The sequence below is a fragment of the Centruroides vittatus genome, unplaced genomic scaffold (genome assembly GCF_030686945.1).
Source record: "Centruroides vittatus isolate TY-2023 unplaced genomic scaffold, ASM3068694v2 contig_644, whole genome shotgun sequence".
NCBI lineage: Eukaryota > Metazoa > Arthropoda > Arachnida > Scorpiones > Buthidae > Centruroides > Centruroides vittatus.
In genome coordinates this window covers 41640-67068 of record NW_027122398.1, presented here as the reverse complement: position 1 = coordinate 67068, position 25429 = coordinate 41640, and the positions used below count along the sequence as shown (strand labels likewise).

General features: G+C 30.5%; 1 protein-coding gene across 1 annotated transcript; it reads left to right on the top strand.

The window, feature by feature from the left end:
• Positions 1–3621: 3621 nt before the first annotated feature.
• Positions 3622–7417, top strand: LOC136979807 (uncharacterized). Its single transcript, XM_067275832.1, has 2 exons — positions 3622–4812; positions 4865–7417. The coding sequence occupies exons 1-2, from the start codon at positions 3622–3624 to the stop codon at positions 7415–7417; spliced, it is 3744 nt and encodes a 1247-aa protein (XP_067131933.1).
• Positions 7418–25429: the final 18012 nt, after the last annotated feature.

Here is a 25429-nt window from a genome sequence, read left to right as displayed (position 1 = left end):
AAATTGAAATATGACTGTATTAAAAATGTTTTAGTTTAATACAAGAGAACAATTTGCTGTTATTTTTATAAATTTTTAATCACATGTAATTTTTAAAGATTAAGTTGTCTTATACTAATCTTTATTGGTAGTTTACTATAATATAATATAATAGGATGTCAAGTCTAAATTTATACTGAATTTAGATTATTCCTTTATTGTTTAACAAGGACTAATAAATGTTTCCATTTAAAAATGCAGAGCAGTTGCCAAATGAAACAAGCTAGTGTTTTTAATTGGGGTGCTGCAACAAAGCGTCAGAGATGAGGGAAAATAGATTATTAGAAGAAGACAAACAATAATTGAGCGAGTTCCCATGGAGGAATTCCACAGAACAAACTTTCTTTGAGAAACCGGCCGCTGAAAACTTTTTAAAATATTTTTAGAATATTTCATTCAAAGCATTTAAAATAAATTTCGTATGTATAATACTAACGTTAGTTAAAAGTAAATTACATTAAAATTTTGATAATTATCATCTCAACTAAAATACATAAAATTGATAAGACATAACCTAAACATAACAGTGCAAGAGGACTAAATATATCATCCAATTTCAATGGTGTAAATTCAGACATTTGAATTCCAACTGCTAGAGAATGTTTGTCTTTACTTGTAATTCCAGCTTCGAATAGACGAGACACACTGAAAAATACAATATTTATACTGTAATAAAATTAAATTATAACTGAAATTTGTAAAAGTATATAAAAGATGTTATACATTTTATTTATGTCGTTTTTATAAGGGAATCCTTTCCTAAGACCATAAGCAAGAGTAAATGTCATCAGATCATTTTTGGAAAAGATATATTTGGAAGATTGATCCTTCTTTATTAACATGTTTAAAAATCCATGGCCACTAATCAATGCAAAACGTCCTTTATGCAATTGTTCAAATGGATCATTACTGTCGACGAAAGTATTGTAATTGATAATATGTCTACCTAGAAGTTTTGCACTCGAATAATTTGAATTCTGTAAAAATGAATAAAGTAAAAAGTAAACATACAGGGATGAGCGAATGTATGTTATTAGATATATATTTTTACCAATTTATTTATTGATAATTACAGATAATTCTTTTGATACTTTATGTATATTTAACAATAAGAATGGATGCAACAGTGTTATTCTTATTATTCGACTTTACTTGCACAGGCGCTAAGGGTGTTCTTCCATACCTATGGTTGATTCTGCCAGGGCCACAACGGTCAATTGAATAGTGTCATTGAATGTCTGACATATACAGGACAGATCACGTGCGTGAAAATTTTTTAGGGCTGTTCCACTGCAGGAGTTGATCTTGAGTCTCTCAGTGGCAGATTTTAATAAGTTGTGTGTTCTAATTTATATATGTGTATAATAAAACGCCTTAATGTATTTACGAGACTCTTTAAAAGTGGATTATTTAAAGAAGACAAACAATACTTCAGCGATCTGCTAAGGAAGAATTCCAACGAAAGGATTTTGTATGAGAAAAAATTGGTCCTTGAAAAGCACTGTTAGAAGCGAAACATACAAAACTTGAACAAAATCTTCCTAGTTACCTCATGTCTCCAATAACCAAATAAGGGCTAGTTTCCAGGTGAAAGTCTTTTTGTGAAGTACTCCAATAATCTATTGAGGCTACTTAATACATCATTTCCTACCCCTAATTATGTTGCATCTTCTTGAATGTTCCATATCCTTAATATTCCATATCTTTAACTCATCTCTTTTAACTCCTAATAGACTATAAGTAAAATTAATGTAGTAAAGTTTATTTTGTGAATAGTATATATGTCAGTGTTTCTGTTTCTATCTTTTATTGAAAATAGCTATATATATTTCAATTAAAGTGATAGCTTTTATTTGTATATTTTGATATTCTATATTTAATACAGAAGAAATAAAATGTAATAATTACCACCATAATTGCAGCATCCGAGTGTCCCTTCATAGTACCACAAGAATATTCACCACTTGCAACGGCAAAGGCCAACTCATCGAAAGTACTTGGTACCGGCTCCACTATGGGACAAGTCATGAATGACATTAACGTTCCAGTGTAACTTGAAACCAATATAAATATTGACATACACCAAATTGCTATTAATAATCGAGACGGGAATCGTCTAATTGAATTTAAATTTCCGCCTGAAAATTAAATGTTAAGCATTAATTGTATCCTTTATTGACACAATAATTTTTACTTTCTACCTTTAAATGTAAGTGTTCCAAAAAGAAACCAAAATACTTTTCTTCTTGACCAGTGGGAATTTGTTCCAGATAAATCATTATCTTTCTCCATAATCTTATGTAACGATATTCCAAATACTAACAAGGTTACTGCAATTGCTATCCAAATCTAGCAAAAATAAATAAAAAAACTCAGTAATTATTCAAGAAATGTTACCATTTAAGCTGACTTACTTGAAAAGAAAATGGCAAAATAATGGAATTCCATGCTGTTTTTGGTTCAGGCGATCTGATTATAAATTTCATGTGAGAGAAACCTAAATGTGAAGAATAATCTATAACACGAAAACGATCATCTGTGACGAATCCTGGAGCGACAACCATATCCGCTTCCTGAAAATAATTAAGATATCTACATTGTTGAAGATATACCCGAGAAAAACTCCCATTAGAATGAATTAAGAAAAAAAAAATACTTGAAATTAATCACCAGTCGCAATGTGAATAAAACTTCGGACAACTGGAAGATAATCGTGTGTTGTGTCTCGCCAACAGGGTTGATACATGTAGGTGTTCGTGTTTCCCATGTGAATAACAATTAAATATAATGCTTCTCAATGAACTTCCTCCCAGAAATGATCTTTTGGTTTATATTGTTACGCCAACATTACACATGGGCGATCTCCAGTAGAATGAATGTCTTCCGGAAGGATATTTTTGAGAAAGTGGCCTCTATTTAGAGTTACAAAGGTAAAAAAATCTTGCAAATCCACGTGTCTAGCCCGTGGTCAAAGCGCGAATTTATGGTCCACTGTCGGTATTCAGTGGTTTTATCGACTCGGTCATTGGTAGGCACGGAAATAATCTTCATTGATATGTCGCGAACCAACCACAAAATTGGCTTTAGTTGATAAACCTTTCAGCATGAGTATTTGCAATACCTTTTGCTGAGAGCTCTATAAATTAAAACTATTGATAATTTAGCGGAGAGTTGGCAAAGCAATTTTACATGTTGTAAGGTAATACAGCCCATAATATTCATTCATTGTGCTAGATATGAATTCCAATGGAATAGCTCGTATGGAATAGGAGTAAGGCACGGTGCATTAATTCATGCTTCAAATGGTAAATTTTAAGGGGTGGGTAACGTTTTCTTCTATCTACTTATCCTATACTACTAATATTGATACCTAAAATATAATACAAACAGAACGTGTTGTAATAACATAAAACTTCTAAGATCTGTATTCATTTTTCCAATCTATATATATATATATATATAATTGAGACGAGTTGATGATGATGATGATGTTAATAGGAATAAAAACGAAATTGGAAATTCGATTTAACGGTCAAATCGCTTTACTTTCCTTTTGTTATTATCATCAAAGTGGGATTTAACATGGAACATGACAGCATGCAAGCTGTCAGTGACTCTCTACTGAGCAGGCGGGCGAGAGTCGGGGGACCCGAAGAGATTACAGCCGATCAACGAGGAATAGAGGGGGCAGATGATGCTCTGCAGAGTAGGGCTTTGTCCACAGACACTGCTGGCTCATCAGCAATGACCAAAAGTAATACACTAAGTAAAGATAGAAGATGCAAGTGGTCAACAGAAGAACTAGAAGAACTCATGTTCTGTTATTTTAAAGCAAGATCAGAAGGGCCCGGATATATGAGCAGATTGGAGACACTTTTTATTAAAAGAAACCCTAACAACCCTAAAATATATAAATTTAATGGAAATACTTTGTCAACTCAAGCTCGCAGAATAATTAAACAGAATGTAATATCACAAGAACGACTTAACCGTATACAAACACAAGCAGAAGAATTAACACCTACAGAACTGTCTACAACAGTGATTGCGGAACCTGAGAACACTCGAACAACTACAGTGCACGACAAACTGTATGATATAGAACCCATACCAGTTTATGCAGAAAATATAGACCAGCAGACACGAAACATAATAGAAGATGAGGATCAAGAACCCATAGTCTTGCAATTCCTCCGAATACTGGCTGAAACGAAAGAAATCTCGTTTGAGGAACGGTTACTTCTACCTAAAGCAAAAATAAATAGACGTTTCATAGAAAATCTAAATATCCTCAACAATTATCTACTTAATTTATTAATTACTAATAACAGCCTGCGTGAAATAAATGATATAATATATGCAACTGCTAAAACTTTAATACAAGGCAATAATCAAACGCCATACATATCTACAGCGAATATAAAATCAAAATGTGTCCCAGTTTGGAAAAAAAGAATACAAACTAAAATAGATAATTTTAGGAAAGAACTAGGACAACTAGTGGAGATAAAAAGAGGAATCGACACACATAGAATGAGGAAAATTAGGAAAAATCTCTATATGAAATACAATATCCAAACTGAAAACGATCAGAACAATATAATAGAAATTATCAAACAAAAAGTCAAAGCGCTGGCTAGAAGAATTAAAAGATATGATGAAATGAATACAAAAAAGGAACAGAACAGGTTTTTTAAAGAAAACGAGCATAGGTTGTACAGAAGCTTGGGAAGCAACGCTACTAAAAATATCAAAATACCAAGTAAAGAAAATGTAGAAGAATTTTGGACATCAGTGCTATCTAATCCTAAACAATACAATACAGGAGGCTAAATGGGTTAAAGAAATAGAAAAAGCTCCAAGTGAAATTAATGAAGTAGAAATAGAAGAGATTACAGAAGATCAAGTAAAATTTGCTGTACGAAAATTAATGAACTGGAAATTGCCGGGAATAGACAAAATTCAAAATTATTACATTAAGTATTTGAATAGCGTTCACAAATACTTTGCCGTAATATTTACAAATATAATCTCAGGAAAAGAGAAGTTAGAAGATTGGTTCACTACAGGTAAAGTCATACTAATACCCAAAAATGAAAACACCGAAGATCCAGAAAACTGGAGACCTATAGCCTGCCTGCCAAATATGTACAAATTACTTACCGCCATACTAGCTAATGGACTTTATGGCCACTGCCATGAGAATGGCATAATAGCAGAGGAACAAAGAGGGTGTCGCCGCAGAACCAGGGGTTGTAAAGATCACTTAATGGTCAATAAAGCAATATTAGAGGATGCACACCAATCTCAAAAAAATCTGAGTATGGCGTGGATAGACTACCAAAAAGCCTACGATAGTGTATCGCACGAATGGCTCCTTAAAATTCTTGATATCTATAAATGCCCATCTGTTGTTAAAAGATTCCTCCAAATGACTATGCCTACATGGAGAGTGATCATGACTGCACGTGGCTCCCAAGATTCAATCACTACTCAACCGATCTACATAAGACGAGGGATATTCCAGGGTGACTCTCTCTCTCCACTGTTGTTCTGCTTGGCTATAAACCCGCTTTCATTCATACTAAATAAGTATGAAAGGAAAGGCTATAAACTGAAAGATAGTATCTGGGTTAATCATCTTTTATATATGGATGACCTTAAGGTTTATGCAAATAGTAGAAATAACCTAAAAGTATTATTGGAAAGCGTCGAGATTTTTACAAGTGATATAGGGATGGCGTTTGGACTGAATAAATGCAAAGTAATACATATAACTGCAGGACGCAGAAGCAGTGCAGTAGGAGAAGGACATATGCTACTGAATGGAGAAACTTTTGACCAACTTGCAATAGGTGATAGATACAAATATTTAGGAGTGCATGAATCAGGAAAAATAGAACATAGTATTATTAGGGAACAGATAACAAAAGAATATTTTAGAAGGATTAAAAAACTTTTAAAGACACACCTTAACTCACGTTATCTAATAAAGGGTATAAATACGTATGCTATCCCGGTCTTACTTTACTCATTCGGTATAATCAACTATAAAAATAGTGACTTAAAGAAAATAGATGTTAAAACACGAAAGCTACTAGCAGTAAAAAAAGCACATCAGCAAAAACCAGAAGTAGAAAGGTTGTATTTGCCAGTAAATCAGGGAGGAAGAGGACTATTGAATATAGAGTACATGTATAAAGCACAAATAGTTAAATACAACCAATACCTAAAAGAGGAAAGAGATCATCTGATTAAAGTAATAGTAAAGCATGATATAGGCAGGGATAAATACTCAATAATAAAAGAAGCCCAAGAGATAGAAGATAAATTACATCTACCACGAGGAAATACACATACAGATGAAGAAATTAAAAAATCAATAATAAAACGGCATAATGATGTATGGAGAAGCAAACAATTACATGGTCAATTTCCAAAAAGGATATTGGATCAGGGCAATATAGACAGAGAGCTTGCATTTGAATGGATTAAAAAGCAACAAATAGCCCCAAGAGTTGAATCATTAATATTTGCTATTCAGGACCAAGCTGTAATGACACGACAATATCAACGTGACATATTAAAGGAGCCACTGGATGGAAAATGTCGCCTTTGTACGACCAAAGACGAGACCACGCAGCACATTATATCAGGATGCGAAAAATTGGCGGGGACCTGTTATGTAAAACGTCATAATAATCTTGTCCAGTACGTCTACTGGTGCCTGGCCCGAAAACATAAAATAGAAGTTCCTAACCAATGGTGGAAGGAAACATTAATCCAGACACAAGTTAAAGAAAATTGTACGGCCAAGATCTTATGGGAAATACCTGTACAAACTGATGTCACTGTATCTCACAATAGACCGGATTTAATTTATGTTGATAAAAATCGCAATAAAACATTCTTAATAGATATAACTGTACCATCAGATTACAACATTAGTGCTAAAGAAATTGAAAAATTAAGTAAATATTATCTTTTAAAATCTGAAGTTAGCCGTCTATGGAATACACAGACAAATGTCATCCCAATAGTAATAGGAGCAACAGGAATAGTAGCAAAAACCATAAAGAAATACATAGATCAATTAGAAGCAAACATTGACATTAGCATTCTTCAGAAACAGGCAGCCATACACACATCCCTCATACTCAGTAGAGTGCTTGATAATACGATCTTTGTGGTCAACACACCAGATCCAGTCAAGTATAATATGCAGCAATCTTCAGACACGCAGCAATTATCAGATAGACATCATTCATCAGTTAATCCAGAGTTACCCAATACGACTGTTGAGACTAGTACACAATGCTCATCTGGAAACCTTTTAAGAAGAGGAAAAGGGAAAAGAAGAGGAACTACTTGCACTTAAAGTGCAACTAATACAACAAAAGGGTGGAAACAGATACCTTCTTTTCTGTGGGTTACGGGACGAGGTATTTTTTATTCCGATGTAAATCGTGCAGAAATAAAAATAAAAATAAAAATAATAATAATCAGCGCAGAGCCCAAACGGTTAGGGGTTGAAAGTTGAAATTTGGTACACAGTTAGGGTAAGTTACGATAACGCACACTAAGAAGGGATTTTTCGAAACTCCTCCCCCACGGGGAAGAGGGACAGGATTAAGGCTTCTAAATACATTACGGAGACGAGTTGATAATAATAAAAATCAGCGCAGAGTCCAAACAGTTAGGAGTTGAAAGTTAAAATTTGGTATACTGTTAGGGTACGTCACGAGAACGCATACTAAGAAGGGATTTTTCGAAATTCCTCTCCACAGAAGGAGAGGGACAGGATTAAGTCTTAACACTTCCATTGTTGATGGAAGTGTTAAGTAACAATGGAAATGTTAAGTAACAATGGAAGTGTCAACAATGGAAGTGTCAACAATGGAAGTGTTACGTAACAATGGAAGTGTTAAGAGGAAGCAACGTGCAAGTCGCAAATGCAGTTTTTTTGTTTTTGCGGGAAATCGAACATATTTTTAGACCTATCTAAAAATTCTGTAATTAGTCTGGAAACAGGGAGACCCAATTCTTGCATTCTGTGAAAACGGGGAAGGTTGACTATAACGTAATAATCTTAATATTCGCTAAAACGGTTAGGAGTTGAAAGTTGAAATTCGGTACACAGTTAGGGTACCAAATTTAAGTACCAAAGTGTTAAGTAACAATGATAGTGTTAAGTAACAATGTAGAACAAGAGAAAGCGACGTGCAAGATTTACGGGCGCTGGAAAAAAAAGAAAAAAGAAAAAGAGTGATATGTTAGAACATATTCAATTTTCAAAGTTAAACAGATTTGTTCGGTTTTTCTCGACCTTTCTTCTTTTGAACATTCGATGAAAATAGAACGATGTAATCAGAACACGTAGTGAAACTCGAACAATATTAGAACATTCGTTTTCAAATTCGACCTTTCTTTAGAAATACTTAGTTTGTTGATGAAATTACTCTTTTTCTTTTGTGGCTATAACGTAATAATCTTCGCTATCGTTACTTTTGCCCGAGCAACGCCGGGCCTACCTGCTAGTACATTTTATAAATAATAAAACTTTGTATATAATTACCTGTCTTACAAGTTGTCCAACTGTTCCACTCCAGTAACCTGTTTTGTTTTCGATACCATATCTATGTAGAATAGGCTTTATCAATTCATACCTGAGTAATTAGAAATGTATATTAAGAATAATTTCGAATAATATTAATAACATACTAAATAAAAGGATGTCAAATTGTTAGTTTATATCAGCTTAGTGGCTGAGTTGATAAAACCCCTGAACACTGTTTGTTAGTCACTGGTTCGTTTCTCAACAAGCACTAAGTTTGACTTTACGTGTACAATGCCCAAATATGTGCCACTTTCCCATAAAAAGTTCAACAGTACCCATAGGAAATTTGACATCTTTTCTGTTGTTTTGCCATAAGAAAATATAATAATGTAGTTGTTATTAAATTCCTACAATTAGTTCACACTCTCCCTATATATATTTATATATCTTGTTCAAATTTTCAATCGTTAATAAAATACTTCTTATTCATCCACTCAAGTTCAAATATACTTTTTTAAACTTGTAGTGGATGACACTTGATGTTAATACAGTTTTTCAAATATTAATTCATTAATTAAATTTAATTAATTAACTTTAGTTTTATATGAGAGGAAAAAATTTCTCTTATATAAGATATTTAGCATATGTACACTCAAACCTGTTTTTGTGCGTTCTTTTTTTGTGCGATTTTTGATTTGTGCGATTTGTTTTGTGCAATTTTTTTGTGGTATACCAATTTGATTGAAATTCATATACTGCACAAAAAAATCGCACAAAACAAATTGCACAAAAAAAGACTGCACAAAAAGAGGTTTGAGTGTATATACATATTTATATTAATTGTAATTATTTAATAAAAAGTAACTAGAATAAAATTTTTCTTTGTTGACGTAAGTAGGAATTGACTTTAAAAAAAATTTTTTAATATTGTTTTTACCTGAAATTCAGTTTATCCTGCAGTATTTTAAATAATCTGAAACTCGATCCTCCAACAATACGCTTTCCAGATTCATCTAATTTCATTCTACCTCTCATCTAAAATTAAGATTATATTATAATACATATTACAAGTAGTAGTGGTTTGGGCCACTCTAATCACAAAATTTTCAAGTAATTTTGGTTTTATTATTAATAAATGATTTGATTAAATTTTAAGATTGCTAAGTAAATAACTTTTCAGATCATAAAATTGTCAAGTAAATAATTTTACAAATAATTTATTAATACTTACCTTTTATAAGCAAATAATTTTACAAGTTGGTTGCTAAATTAAATTTTAAGATATGTTAGAATTTATTTTAATCCCAAGATCTGTCATGGAAGCATATGGTTTTGTAATTGTTGATGATGACAGAAGAATTAACGAAGTTAGTAATAACTTATATTATTCGTTCGACAAATGTTCAGTGTTATGAAGGAAGTTTATGTTGAAAAGAATAAAAAGAATATATTAGTATTTAGAGAAATAAATTGTGGATCGAGACATTATAAATTTACCAAAGTTCATAAAATCGATTGATATGTATTTCAAGCATCCCAGTAACTGCATAATTGCTGGACCATCGCAATGTGGAAAGACTACACTAGTAAGAAAAATTATCCGTTGTAAAATTTATGAAAAATCATCAAAGAAAATTTTATGGTGTTATTCTGTATATTTGCCGTTTTTTCGTGAGGGAAAGGGTATTACATTCATGTACGGCCTACATGAATCTGTGTAAGGATGGGATTTAGTAATAATTGATGATTTGATGCACGAACTCAGTTGAAAAACTGCGTTCCTGTTTATGACAGAGTCTCATCATTATAATGTAAGTGTGATCTTGATAATGCAAAATTTGTTTTTCCCGAAAAATAGATTTACGAGTGATATAACTTTAAATACACATTATTCGATTTTGTTTAAAAATAATTGCGACGAAAAGTCAAGTAAGTTGCTTGGGCCACCAAGCTTTCACAGGAAAATGCAATTTTTTACGGATGCGTATAAAAAAGCGACAGAAAAGGATTTTGGTTACTTCTTATTGGATTTTCACCCTAAAACAGACAAGAAACTTTCGGTGCGAGATTTATGTTTTCCAGACGAACAACGTATTTTTTGGATATACTTACCGATAAAATGAAGAATGTAAAGAAAAATTATCATATGCTGGCGGTTTAAGTCAAAACTGCTCCCTCTCAACGAAGAGCGATATTGAAAGCGGCTACTTCCAATCAAGTTAAAGTTTTGTGCAAAATATGTGATAACTTGCGGAGGGGAAATATACCGGCTAATATTCACAAATTACGAAAATATAAAAAATAATTAGAAAATTAATTGAAAAGCACGTTACTATAAATACCAAGAAAAAATTTTTGTTAATCAATCTGGTGGATTTTTTCCTCTTCTACTAATGCCGCTTTTGTCTATGGCAAGAGGACTAATCGGTAAAGTAATAAGAAAAAAAATCTAATGGCGAAACAAATGGCTCTGGTCCTTCCCGAATTGTTAGCAGCATGTCAAATTAAACCTGAAATAAGAATTGGAAATAATATCGAAAAATTACACGAAAATACCGATTTATCTGACGATAATAAAGTTAAATTATTAAATCAGTTGATTTCTAAATATCAGAGTATCTGTTGTACCTGATGAAAATCAAGAATCACCCAAAGAAAAATCTGGTGGCGACGATAATAGTGAGAATGCATTTATTAAACAAATAACTATATCTATACCGCAACTATATAAAAAATATATTCCTCACTTAATCGATAAATTGAGACAAAATCATTACGGATGGAATACGAAAGGTGAATTAACAGTTAGTGGCAATCCAGTTGTAAAAAGTCTAATGGTGGATTTAATATCTCATTTAAAGAGAAATAGAAAAACATCATTATCTCCAGTCGGTTTTAATATGTTTTGGGATGCTATAAACAAAACAAATATTCCCAGAGAGTGGATAGGAAATAAAAGTTTGGCAACTCTACCTGAAATCAGTGAGAAGCCATGATATCAACCGACGCACGTCGAAAGTTCCGAATAAATTTGTTCTACAGTTTGTCCAAGAGTATTTTACCAGTGGAAAAAGTCTTCGTAAAAGAGGAAGAAGAGTCCCGAGTGGAGAAATTATTGAAATCGATATATTATAACCGTAATTCTTCGGCTTCATTTGGAGGAGTGAGTAAACTAGTTTAAGCTTTTAATTTACTGAGATCTACTGTCAAAAAATGGTTGTCTTCTTAACCTGTTTATTCGCTGCATAAACCTATAACAGTTAAATATTCATGAAGAAAAACTAAAGCTTTTTATCCAAATTACTTATGGCAAGCTGATTTAATTGTGTTAAAGTAATTTTCTAGATATAATAAGGGTATAAAATATTCATTAACAGTAATTAATATATTCAGTAAATATTGTTATGTTGTGCCAAGAAAGAATAAAAAACCCAAGTCTATTTTGGAAGCATTTCAAATTATTTTTAAACAAAATATTCCTAAAAATGTACAAACTGATAAAGGAACCAAATTTTATAATAGACTAGTTAAAAATTTGTTTAAAAAATATAAAATTACTCACTATTCGACTCATTCAGATACTAAGGCTTCCATGGTTGAGAAATTAAATAAAACTTTACGAAATAAAATATATAGATTATTTACTTATCGTAATTCTTATCAATATACAGTATAGATAAATTAAACGATATTGTAAAAGGATATAATAATAGTTTTCATGGAAGTATACTCCAATCATCTGAAGTTGGTCTTTTGCATTACGGTACAATTTTTGATAAGCTATATAGTATAAAAAAGAAAAGTAAATTAAAATTTAATATTGGTGATTTAGTTCAAATTTCGAAAATACGTAAAACATTTAGTCACGAATATTTGCCGGGGTGGACAAAGGAAATATTTGTTATTCACAATCGATTTCTATCGCATCCTCTGACTTACATATTAAAAGTTACAAATAACGAAATTCTAGAAGGAAGGTTTTATACTAAAGAATTACAAAAGGTAACAAAATGATGCAGTCAAACTTTTTGGTAACGTTAATAAGTAATGCAAGTATGAATTAGTTTCCTGAAAATACGCAGTTTCATTTTACGGTGAAAAATGAGTCCACCTATTAATTTACATGGGAATTGGGCTGTCAGACTTGCTAAAGTTATTATTCGAAGAAATTGGTTTAATATATCTAATCATAATAAAGATTCTATTGTGACGATCGAAGAAAATGTGAAAGGAGAAGATGAGGTGTTGCCGGATAAATCATATATGATTCCATTAACTTCTATTAAAAGTGATAAAAGTGAATTGTTTGATATAATAAATTCAAACATAATTACTCTAGCAAATTCTAATTTAGCTAAATTTATTTTTGATAAAAATAATCAAACTGTGAATGTAAATATAAAAGACGAACACAAGTTATATATTAGTGTAAAAGATTTGTCTAACTTACCTAACTTACCTAAACTTACCTAACGAAGATACTGTATTAAGATGTAATTCAACTCATAATTTTTCGACCATCAACGCAGGATTACTCCAGTCAATATTTTAATTTAGTAGAGAAAAATAGAAAAAAAGAATTAATTAAGAAAGTTTATAAATATGAAAAAATCTTTATTTCTAACGGATTATATTCATCTTCTGAAAAATTTCTTGGTATTTTAAAATATATAAAACTGGCATTGCTACCTAATAATAAAATTATTTTAAAAGTTCCATTGAATATTTCTGTAGAATTTGGAAATGAATTGAAAGACTTTCTCAGATTTAGAACTGCGAAATTTCCATCAGGCGAATATATAAGTCGTTATCCCATCGAAATGTCGGCAGGAATTTTGGAAATTTTTATTTATTCGAACATTATTTCTTCTCATCATGTTGGCAATATAATAGCACCATTATTAAGAGTTATACCTGTTATGAGTGAAAAAGAAGATCAGATAGTTAAAGTTTATTCGAAACCTTTGTATTTTACAATTAGGAAAAATTTTATCGAAACTATAGAAATTGAACTGAGATCTGTGAGTGAAAAAGAGATTGTCTTTTTCGGGGGAAAAACAATATTAATTTTATCTTTTAGACAGTTATAAATACTAGTTTGTTTTTATTTCTAATGTTAGTTTTTATCTTTAAGAAGTGCAAAATGAAGCTCAACCCAAAAGCTTGTATAAATTATTACTGCAATCAAGCAGGAAGTATGATATGGACTCTCGGTTTACATATGCAACAAGGAGGTTATTTTACTGAATCTCAAATACAATGCAGATAAGGATTTTCCAGAGTTGTTGTTTCTCAAATCCGTACCGATCCTGGGGAAAATTGGAAAAATATCTGGGACGTAAAGCGTTAAATTTTGCATCAGATGTTGGATTAGACGTAATTGCGAGGAAATCGTTTAAGGAGTCAGCAAAATCGCATCTTAAAGACACTGAATCTGAAATTAAAGATGATAAAATTAAAAACGTTCAGGGCAGATTAGGTATAAAAAGAAAACAACCGAAAAGATTAACCCAGTCACGGAATAAAAGACAGAAAGTGCAAGATATATTCACAGAATAATGGATCCAAATTCCTATCTATGTACCAAAAGCAAACTGGACTTATTTAGTACTGTGGGAAACGCCGGGAGGTAGGACGGAAGTCGGACCTTTTTGTTGTCGGCTAACAGGTCCGTGAGGCCTGCCCACGTCAAGATGGCGGTTCGGATGAGTTACGCGTTACGCGTTAAGCGAGTGGAGGAAGTGAATGGGTTCGACGGTAGAGCGGCGGTGACGACATTCGAATAAAGGACATTACAACGGATAATAACAACAACAATGATTTATTTAAGCTAACAGGACACTTACAAAAGGGGCGCGCGACGGTCGCCTCTTTCTGGATTAGCGGAGGGAGAGTTTACATAAATTCGGGTCATACCTCGTGATCCGGGTCGGTCCTCGTAGTCGACACGATTCCGTTGATTTCGGGCGGTTCCCCTCGACTTTGTCCGCACGTGCACAGGCTAAAAGACAAACGTAACCGACCCCCCTTTTCTCCGTCGTCGCCCTTTTATTCTCTTGGTCACGAGTTCCAGGTTCGCCAACCCGCGTTTTTCGACTCTTGTTCCTTCTGATTCATTTTTTCTTTCTTTTGACTCATATTCCTTTTCCTTCTACTCGCGCGGAAAGGGATGTATCATTACCGGCTAAATTCCGGTGGGTTCGAATTTTCACAGTACTGTTTCGACCTAACTAGCGATTGATGACACAACAGAAGTTATTGATCATCCTGTTGCAACTATTTCTGAGAGTTGTGCTCCTATTGAATTTTACATATCTGGTTCTGGTGAGAATTATATCGACTTGCATTCGATTTATCTCCACGTTGAAGCAAAAATTGTTAAAATGGATGGAACGGATGTTCCTACCGATGAAAAGGTTGCACCTATTGATTATTTTTTAAATAGTTTATTTTCTAAATGCAGCGTATATCTCAACGATAAATTAGTAATTTCACAAACTGATTACCAATATAGGTCTATTTTAAAGGCCTTATTATTTTATTCAAAAGAAGCGCAAAAAACTTTTTTAACAAGTGCATTATTTTATTAAGATACTGCACAATATATGGATTCGTTAGAAGAAAATAATAAAGGATTAGCTAAAAGATTTAATATTGCTAAACAAAGTAATAGATTTAGTTGGAAAACTTCATATTAATTTATCTCACCAGCCTAAATTATTAATAAATAATGTTGATGTAAAAATTAAATTAGAAAGATATAAAGACAATTTTGCTTTAATGGCAAATAATGATAATTATAAAATTATAATTAAAAATACATCTTTAAAAATTAATAAAATAGACGTTAGTTCATCTGTTCAAATTGGAATAGAAAAAGCATTGCAAACAGGACTGATAAAGATATCATTTCGAAAAACTGATATTAAAGTCTTTACTTTAAGTAGTGGGATACAATCTACCAATATTTCAAATGCTGTAATCAGCCAACTACCTTATATAATAACTATTGGTTTAGTTTCTAATATGGCATTTAATGGAAATGTAAAATATAATCCTTTGAATTTTAAAAATTATAATTTAAATTATATATGTTTATTAAAAGACAATCAAATGCTTCCTTCGAAACCTTATACTCTTGATTATACAAATAATATATATGCGAGAAATTTTTATCATTATTTGAAGATATAGGATGCATTAATCACCATAAATATACAAATATATCTTACAGAGATTATAAAGGCGGCTATACCTTATACAGTTTTGATCTTACCCTGGATAATTCCACATCTGAATCATATAAAAGTGTAAATCATATAGGGAATATATCAATTGAAGTTAAGTTTATGACCACATTATTAGAAACTGTAAACGTTATCTGTTTACTCGAATACAATAATACTTTAGAAATTGATCATTCAAGAACAGTATTTGTAGATTATTAATGAATACTATCATGTTATGGAGACTAGCATCTAGTGACCCGAAAATAAAAAGGACTTTCGGAGGAGTTTTTGCATCTGATGATTTACCTGTTTGCATTGCTAAGTATAAATAATTTATAATTAATTTAGATGAAAAAAATAAGCCAGGAAGTCATTGAGTATCCTCATTTTTCGATGGAAAAACTTGTTTCTACTATGATAGTTATGGAATTAAACTGAAAAAATCAAAAATTATTAAATTTATAAACAAAACTCTAAAATTTATTGCTGGAATAATATTATTCATCAGAGGTTATATTCTATGAATTGTGGATATTTTTGTTTATATTTTCTATATAAAATGAATAGAAATCAATGTTTCAAAGGATTAAGTAAGACAGATAAATTTTATTATGATGAATTTGTCAAAAACTTTGTTAATAAAAATTTGTATTTAGCTTGCCCGCTTACTGCAACATATAATCAATGTTGTAATTTGATGAAAAATAATAAAAATATTTAAAATATCAAATTCTTTTTATTTTTTCTGAAAAATATACGTAATTACAAGAAAACCTATACAAAAAAAAAAGAAAAATAAATATAATCATTTTTACCGATTTTTATATAATAATAAAATGTATTCACCATATGAAAATAAACTTGATATACGTTTTCCTATAAAATATGACATTTGGTGTGGGGTATATGTGGATATTTTAGTATAATTGGAATTTGAATTTTGATGAAAAAAATAAGCAATTACCAGAAACCTATCCAAAAATAAAAAAATTAAACATTAATCATTTTTACCTATTTTTATATAATAATAATAATAAAATGTATTTACCCTGTTCAATCATCCATGCTTTATACGAAAAGACATCGCATAAACTACAATGTTAAATAAACTTGGTATGTCTAGTGCAAATCTTTTTGTAAAATAAGGCATTTGGTGGGCCACATATATGTGGATATATTATTTTATGAATGGGACATTGAGTTTCTATATCCCAATTCTTGGGAATATGGCAGCAATGGAAATATATTTTGGTATGATTGAGACATGGAACTTGAATCTTTGAAGATTTTGGCACCCCCATTTTTTTAGATTATAATAAGGAATATTAACATTATAAATTTTTTATGTTAGGTTTAAATAATTTTTTTCAATATCCCCTTCCTTATAATAAAATATTTTATATTTTAAAAATAAATTATATAAAATTTTACACACGTCATTACTGTGTTCCCAATTCCCAAAATATTGTTTTTGTAAGTTAAATATAATCCATGTAAAGAATTGCCGAATCTTACATGTCTTTTATTAGTTAAACTTAAATTTTTAAATATACAGTCAAACCTGTTTTTATGCGCTCTTTTTATACGCGATTTTTATTTGTGCGATTTTTTTAATGCGAATTTTTAATTTACGCGTTTTTTTTGTGCGATTTTTTATTTGTGCGGTATAGTTGGCGACTAGTCTCGTGCGATTCGTCATGTCTCACGTTGACTTATTATAGCTAAATAAACTTATTATAGCATAAATGCACTTATTATAGTAATATTATTGCATGAATATGCGAAAAATGAAATAATTTACTTTTTAAGTCAACAAAACACCACCTGGACAAAAATATGTAAAACAGACGATAGACCAGACGATGCAGTGAAGTGCTGACATCTGTTGTCAATAAATTCTATTTCGTACGGTTTTGAGTTATTTTCTATGTGAGACTTTTTTTATGCGGTCCCTGTTGACTGCATAAAAAAATATTTTTTAAATTGTGTTGCGAAAACTATTTTTTACAGCCATTCGTGAAGTTTCGTGCGATTTTTTTTAATGCGTCTTTTTTAATGCGGTCACTATCCCCCGCATAAAAACAGGTTTGACTGTAATTGTTTCATTATAAAAATCTATTTTTTGAAATTTGTTTGTGTTCCATGCCACAAATCCAAGCTGCCTGCATAAAGTATTAAATGGTACGCCCAAGTCGCATATAGTAAAGGCCCCAAAATCTACAATTATCTCAACATTATCATCCTTTTATTACTTCGGTTGAAATATATTTTATATTAATATAAATTAAATAAATAAACAAATACATACATTATTAAGAAAACTATGTTTGTTACTCACAGTTTGAGTAGAAGCTGTTTGCATCTAATGTACCAGATTCTAAACCGTTAGAATCTAAAATATTTTCTATTTTAAATATATCGTTAATTAAATATATATGAAAAATATACTTACAACTCATTTTTAACTTTGTAAGGTTTACTGTAGAGTAGGAAACTGATGAAATCTCTGTAGCAACCAGGAGTTAATATATCGTAACTCAAAGTTAGTTTTTCTGTTACATATAGAGTGGGTGTATATCAAATTTTAACGATGAAATGAAAGTCGACACATCAATAATATTTACTTGTTATTAATTTACACCTAATACAAATAATTAGTACTTATATTGGACATATGAATAATATTTATTTCAAGGTTTTCTTGGAACATAAATAATTACTACTTATATCAGACATATTAATAATACTTATTTCTTTTCAAATTTCAAGGTTTTCTCATGACACAACTTAGTTTTCGTATGTCAATTTCTTGGAATAGGCTGGTTCAATCTGGTGAGAAATAATTACTTTTTTCAACTAAATTGTGTCAATTCAGAGGGGTGTGAGACTTTGAAAGTTTGTATATAAGGAGCGCGAATAAACTCTAAGAACTAGCCTTCTGCAATTAGAATAACTTGTCACTACAATCATGAGCTCTGATAATAGTAAGTTTTAAAAAATAAGTTAAAATAACTTAATAAATATAATATTTATTTATAATGCAAACCAAAACTAAAACTTAAAGATGAGTCACAACAGTTTGACTTATCTGTTATTTTAAATTAAAATAATATATTTATTTATGTGGTTATCTTGAAATTCAGCTATATATAATAATAATGCTGAGAGTATACAATACAACAATCATGTCTTCCAAAGATGGTATTATTTTAGAATGTGATTATGTGAAAATATTTTAACAATAAACCAAAGTTTAGTATCTAACTAAATTAATAAGTTTTATGAAAACTGAATTATAAAAACTGAATTAATAAGAGTTTTATAAATATGAATTATTAAGAGTTTATGAATACTGAATTAAAGATTTTGTACTCTTTAATGAATACACTTATATATACTCAAATATTATTTAGTATATACTTAAATAAAACAACAAATAATATTTTTAAAATGTTTATTTATTTCTTGTAGACAAAGCACCACCTCCAATTGACTGGGAAACTCTCTCATCTTTGTCTGTAAATGAAGAAACAATAAGACAATTTCACGGCTTTGTTCACTGTGACACAATTAGTCAATGATGTGATTTATTTAACAAATTTATTTCGGATTATGCAAAAAAGTTAAATTGGATACACATATGAAAAACTTATAAATTTTCAACCACATTTATTTCAACCCATCTTGATTACACAAAATGGGATTTAATGGGTTAATATCAACAATTAGATGACTTTTTCTTAACAAATTTTTCGAATATCTTAATTGAAATAAAGTTGCTGAATTCCAGCCTCTTTCGGATGATTTCATTGTCCTCTTCATACATAAATTTGATATAAAAAAACTTTTAAAACACCAACAATTAAAACCTCAACTTTACGTAACATAAAAAAACATCTAAACTGGATTTTTGTTTCTTGTTACCAAAAACTTGACCAAGAATTTATTGATGAATTCCAAACTAAACTTTCTTGATGTTACATTATAAAATCAATATTGGCATCAATATTGGTTTAAATTAAAATCAATATTGGCATCAATATTGGTTTAAATTAAAATCAATATTGGCAATATTATAAAATCGATATACATTATAAAATCAATCAACAATGGTGATACATCATATGTATCAAAATTTAACTAAGAAATACAGTGTTTGCCATCACGAAAATTTATTCCTATAGTTAATGTCAGAAATATGTCTTAGTTTAGACAAACTGAGAGAAAGATACAATTATTAAATGTTTTATTATATTGAATTTTTCTGAAATGTAAAGTAAAAATAAAAAAAATCTTTCAAAATAATTTCAGTGTTATATTATTTCAAATCACCACTCACTTCGTGATAATGAATAACTTACCAGAAAAATAAATTTAATTTACTTGACAATTTTATGAACTGAAAAATTATTTACTTGGCAGTCTTAAAATTTAAGCAAATCACTTGTTAATAATAAAACCAAAATTTTGTGATTAGAATGGCCCATACATTATATCGAATGAGAATTATTAATTTTGTGATTAGAGTGGACCATACATTATATCAAATCAGAATTTTGTGATTAGAGTGGCCCAAACCACTACTACTTATTACTGTTAGTAAACAAGAAATATAATAAATATATAGATATTTTTAAAGATACCTGAATACCCGCTATTCTCCAAGTGTAGTTAACTTTCTGCTCTGAAATGATAAATTAAACTTTTAGTTAAAATTTCTATTTTTAAATCAATATATGAGATGCCTTAAACATGAGGGTGGCCCAAAAATAAAGTAACTAAAAAGTATATCCTTTAACACCGGAATCGCACGTTCCTGTCCGACAATGGATGGCGGCATGGATCATGATGCCAACTTATGGGTTTCTCCTTAAATTTAGAAGTAAATCATTGAATGGAGAGAAATTTTAAAGAAGGTATATTGTGGACCCATATTGTGAAGTTTAGTAAAGTTTGGATGTTGAATAGAAAGTTTTAAAAGTTACATGATTCGTGACTGTACTCGCGCGTGAATTTCACAGCGAGGTATCTTCATCACATGATTCTTTTACTCGACTGTGTCCATGCCGCCTGCCCCCAAAATTAAGAATTTGTGTTTGTCTGGATCGTCAAAAGATTAAATATTTTTCCATATATATTGCACATGGAGAAAAATTATTAACGTTGATCTTGTTTCAGAGGTCAGGGCGAAACTCTATTAGTTTATGGGAACTTCAGGAAGAATTTCAAGTCTGTATAGGAGGTTTGCATTATGGAAAGTTGGTAACATTGGAATATACTTTCCTGGGATTTGTTCACTTGCCGAACAACTAAATAACTAAATACAAACCAATTTCCATAAAAGTGTGTCTGCTTTGCTTTATACTATTAATTTCAATTATTTTTGTCAAGTAAATTACATATCCTGTATCCTGAACATATTGCGACTATTCAGTTGCCATACCCTAGACAGTGAGATTTAAATGCTGTATTTTAAATGTGTTTTGCAAAGGTTTTCAATTTTACTTAAAATCAATATTCTTCTCTTAATTCCTTAATAATTATAAAAAGAACTTTTATGAGATAAATTATAATGCAAATAAATCTCTGAACAACGGCCACTGGTAAAAACATTAAAATAGTCGTTGTTAGAAGGTTTTCTATGCACTTTCAGTAAACGTTTCAGAAAAAAAATGGCTGCCGTTTATTGTTTGGTCGACTGTACTTTATTTTAAATTGCCAAAACCAAATTATTTCAGGGTTTAACTAGAAATCAGAAAGGGTTTATCAAGTATATTGATTTACTTTAATATATTAACACTTGTATATCTTAAAAAATTAAATAATATACATAATTCTTTGAACAGGTTCTCACCAAACAATTTGTCCGTCAGAGACAGGTTGTTTGATGGTTCATTTTGTTTGCATTTGAACGAAATGTTTTTGAAAAAAATGGCCAGAGAGTTTATAAATGGCCACTGTTGGGAAATGGCTGTTATTGAAAGTTCGACTTTTTACTTAAATATAAAAATACTCACCACAAATCATAATACGAAAATTCATTATTAGCATAAATATAAAAAAATTAGGACTTATCTTCTTGTACATTTTTACATGTTAATAAATTTAAAATAATATTCACAATTAGTTATAGTTGTCTCTGTAAATATTTACGTAAAACCATGGAGATGACACAATTCGAGCTAAATAAAATTCTTTCCGTTAAATATAGAAAGACGAATAATTGATGTAATTTTTAATAACACTTCTATCATTTAAATATATTCATTTTTGATGTCGGGGATAACTTTTTTTGTACAGATAATATTTCAAATATATAAATTTGACTTAAAACTAATGATTTTGATGGTAATAGATAATTTAATTTCAAATTTATTATAATTTCTTGATTGAAATTTCAGTTTTCATAGATTATTTTTAAAGTTTAGTTACGAAATAAATGTGCAGGATCAATATATTGCACAATTCAAGCGTGTAATATATCGATCCTGTACATTTATAAAACGAACAGTTTATAAATATACAGGTACACTTCTTTCTTGTTTTTTTATATATTTGTTTTAAGAATATTGATTTAAAGTTTAATTTCGTATTTTAAAACTAAACACAATAACAGAGAATTTGTGTATGATTGTTTAAATTACAAACAGAAGACTAACCATTTACTGAGTAAATGAAACCCATGAACTCATATCGCGGGTTCGAGCCAGACCAAAATTTTTCTGCATTGTGTTTCACATAGTAGCACCAGAATAGTGAATTATTGCAAACTGTTATTGAAGTTTTCATACTGAAACTTTCTGTTTTGATCTTTCATCAAATTTGAATACAAAAAGCTTATTTCAGATGTGTAGACCCATCTATTATCTATGGGTATTTGTATTTGGAGCTGTGAATGGCTTGAAGGAATAACCCAAGTAAAACCAAATTGGTACACTATTTAAGAAAAGGGAAAGAAAATGAAAGAATAAAAATAATTATCGATAGAAGACTTGTTCGCTTCCATCATTATTCTAATCGAATGTGTACAGTGGAGCTGTCTGAAACCCAAGTGTTTTAACAAATTTCATATCACATGTTCGGAGCATCACTCATGTTGCGTAACATTCCACACTTAAGCTCACCGTGCATCACCTAGAATACCGGTATGCACAAAAGTCCAGCATTATAAACAAATCTGAAATGGATCGTCAACGCAATGCAACAGAATAACTACATTAACTGTGATATACCATCAGTTTTTGCACCGGAATTCTATCTTCTTGTATTACACATTACATTTAAAACTTTACAGCGTACTCTACTGGCAATTTTTTGTTCTATTCTATTTTCCCCTTCTTATATAGTAAATGTAGCAATTTTGGATTCATTTGGATTATTTCTTCGAGCTACGAACAGCACGGAACAGAGATATACATTTTATAACCATCCGGTATAAATACATATTAACACATACACACTTTAATGAAGATTGAAAAACTGAAAAAAATTAAAATTTACTGCATAAATAACACTACTTTATAATTGACATTTTACTTAGTTTATTTATTTATTTATTTATTTATTTATTTATTTAAGCATTCTGGTACAAAGACCCTGATGCGGGGATAGAACAAAACAAAGTATACATAATCTTATAAAATAACAAAACATATTTCACAAATATATTCATCAATTGTAATAATTTAAAATTATAATTGCAAAATTTATAAACTAAATCTCAAATCAGAAAATAAAACTTAAAGAACTACTTGGGAGAACTATCCGAAAAAAGAAATTAGCAACCAACAAAGCTAAAACTTACCTAGAAAAAGAAAAAAACAGCAATTCAAACCAATTGTTCAAAAGAAAATCGGATAGTCTCCCAAGCAGTCCAAGCAGCCACAGATTAAATAGTAGGCAGATTACGCCCCGAAACGTAATTTACATAAATAAGCACAGCTTTCGCTTTAAGCCTAAAAAAGCAATGAAAAAGAAATCGAAAATCAAATATACAATAAACATTATGAAATAATCAATTTAACCCTCTTTATGAAAATAAATACCTTAAAGAATAAATCAAAATCAGAAATAACTTTTTTAAACTGATTAAATGAAAAACTGGGAACCCCAAAAGTCTCCTCACGTAATTTTGACAAAAGAGGACAAACAGCAATAATATGAAATGCATCCAATGGTAAGTCCGCCACACCACATATGCAAATGTCCCTTCTGTAATTACATAAAAAACTTAATGAATTACATCTTATTTGCATTAATACGGCCATAACATTAGAAGAAAAATTACTATTATAAATAGAACAATCAAAAAAAGGTTTATTCAAACTCTTATACCATTCACAATAAGAACTTAATAATATGCCATGATTCAACTTCAAAATATAATTATCAAAATTATTTAACTTTAATAAATAAACACTATTAAAATCCTGTAACAAATTATCAAAATCGATTCCATTCCTTGAACAACTAGCCCACCAATACTTCGACAAAGGCAACTGAACATGTTTCACAACATAACGTAAACAAATCTTACTAAGGCGTTCTTCATTTAAACTCAACGTTCTAAAAATCCAATTAACAGATTTGTTCAGGATCAAACAAGACAAAGGAATCAATGAACATTCCATAGACACTAGATAACTAGGAGTACACCTTGGAAGCCCATACATTCTCTTAACAAAAGTAGTTAATACCGTATCCAAACTCTCCGCCTGAAACCCCCACACCTCCGAAGCATAAAGGAGAGATGAGCCCACCACGGCATTAAATAACCTTAACCGATCCTTCAAATTACACAACTTAGCAGACTGACACATATGAATAACTTTGTCCATTTTTATCTCAGCATTAACTTGACAAGACCTCACATGTGTATTAAAATAACCATTACTTTTAAAAATTACACCTAAATACTTATATTGAGATACAACCGAGATTGGAACACCTCGAAACCACCATTTGTCAGCCTTAGAAGCCTTACCACCATTTCGAAAAACCACAATTTTTGATTTAGCAAGATTCAATTGTAAACTATTATCGCTTAAATAAATATCCAGAAGGTCAATCGACCTCTGTAATGACCTCGGAGAATCCGCCACAATTACCACATCATCCGCATACGCTAATACTTTAACAGACACCCCACCAACAACTATACCATCTCCGCCGGAATCATCAATACAATTTAATAAATCATTTAAAAATAAACTAAAAAGAATAGGGCTTAAGATACAACCCTGTTTAACACCCTTATCTGAAAAGAAAGGCTGAGAACAAAAATTCCTCCATTTAATCCTAACATTCGAACCACTATATAACTCTGCCAATAAGGATACAAACTTAAAACTTAATCCAAACTTTAATAATTTCCTCCATAATAAATCCCTATCAACAGAATCAAATGCTGATGCTAAATCTATAAAAAAAGCATAAACCTTACGCCGTTTCCTACTTAGTGTCTTAGAGATAACAGTATGCAAAATAAAAATATTATCAACAGTAGAGTAACCTGCACGGAAACCAGCCTGACTCTCTGACAGAATATCTCTCAAATTCAACCAACTAATTAACCTGTAATACAAGACTCTACAAAAAATCTTAG

Bases quoted from the DNA above. Each gene is read 5' to 3' on its own strand.
- LOC136979807 (XM_067275832.1), top strand. From the start codon at position 3,622: ATGGAACATGACAGCATGCAAGCTGTCAGTGACTCTCTACTGAGCAGG. The intron at 4,813-4,864 runs GTAGAAGAATTT...AATACAATACAG, and splicing joins AAATACCAAGTAAAGAAAAT to GAGGCTAAATGGGTTAAAGA.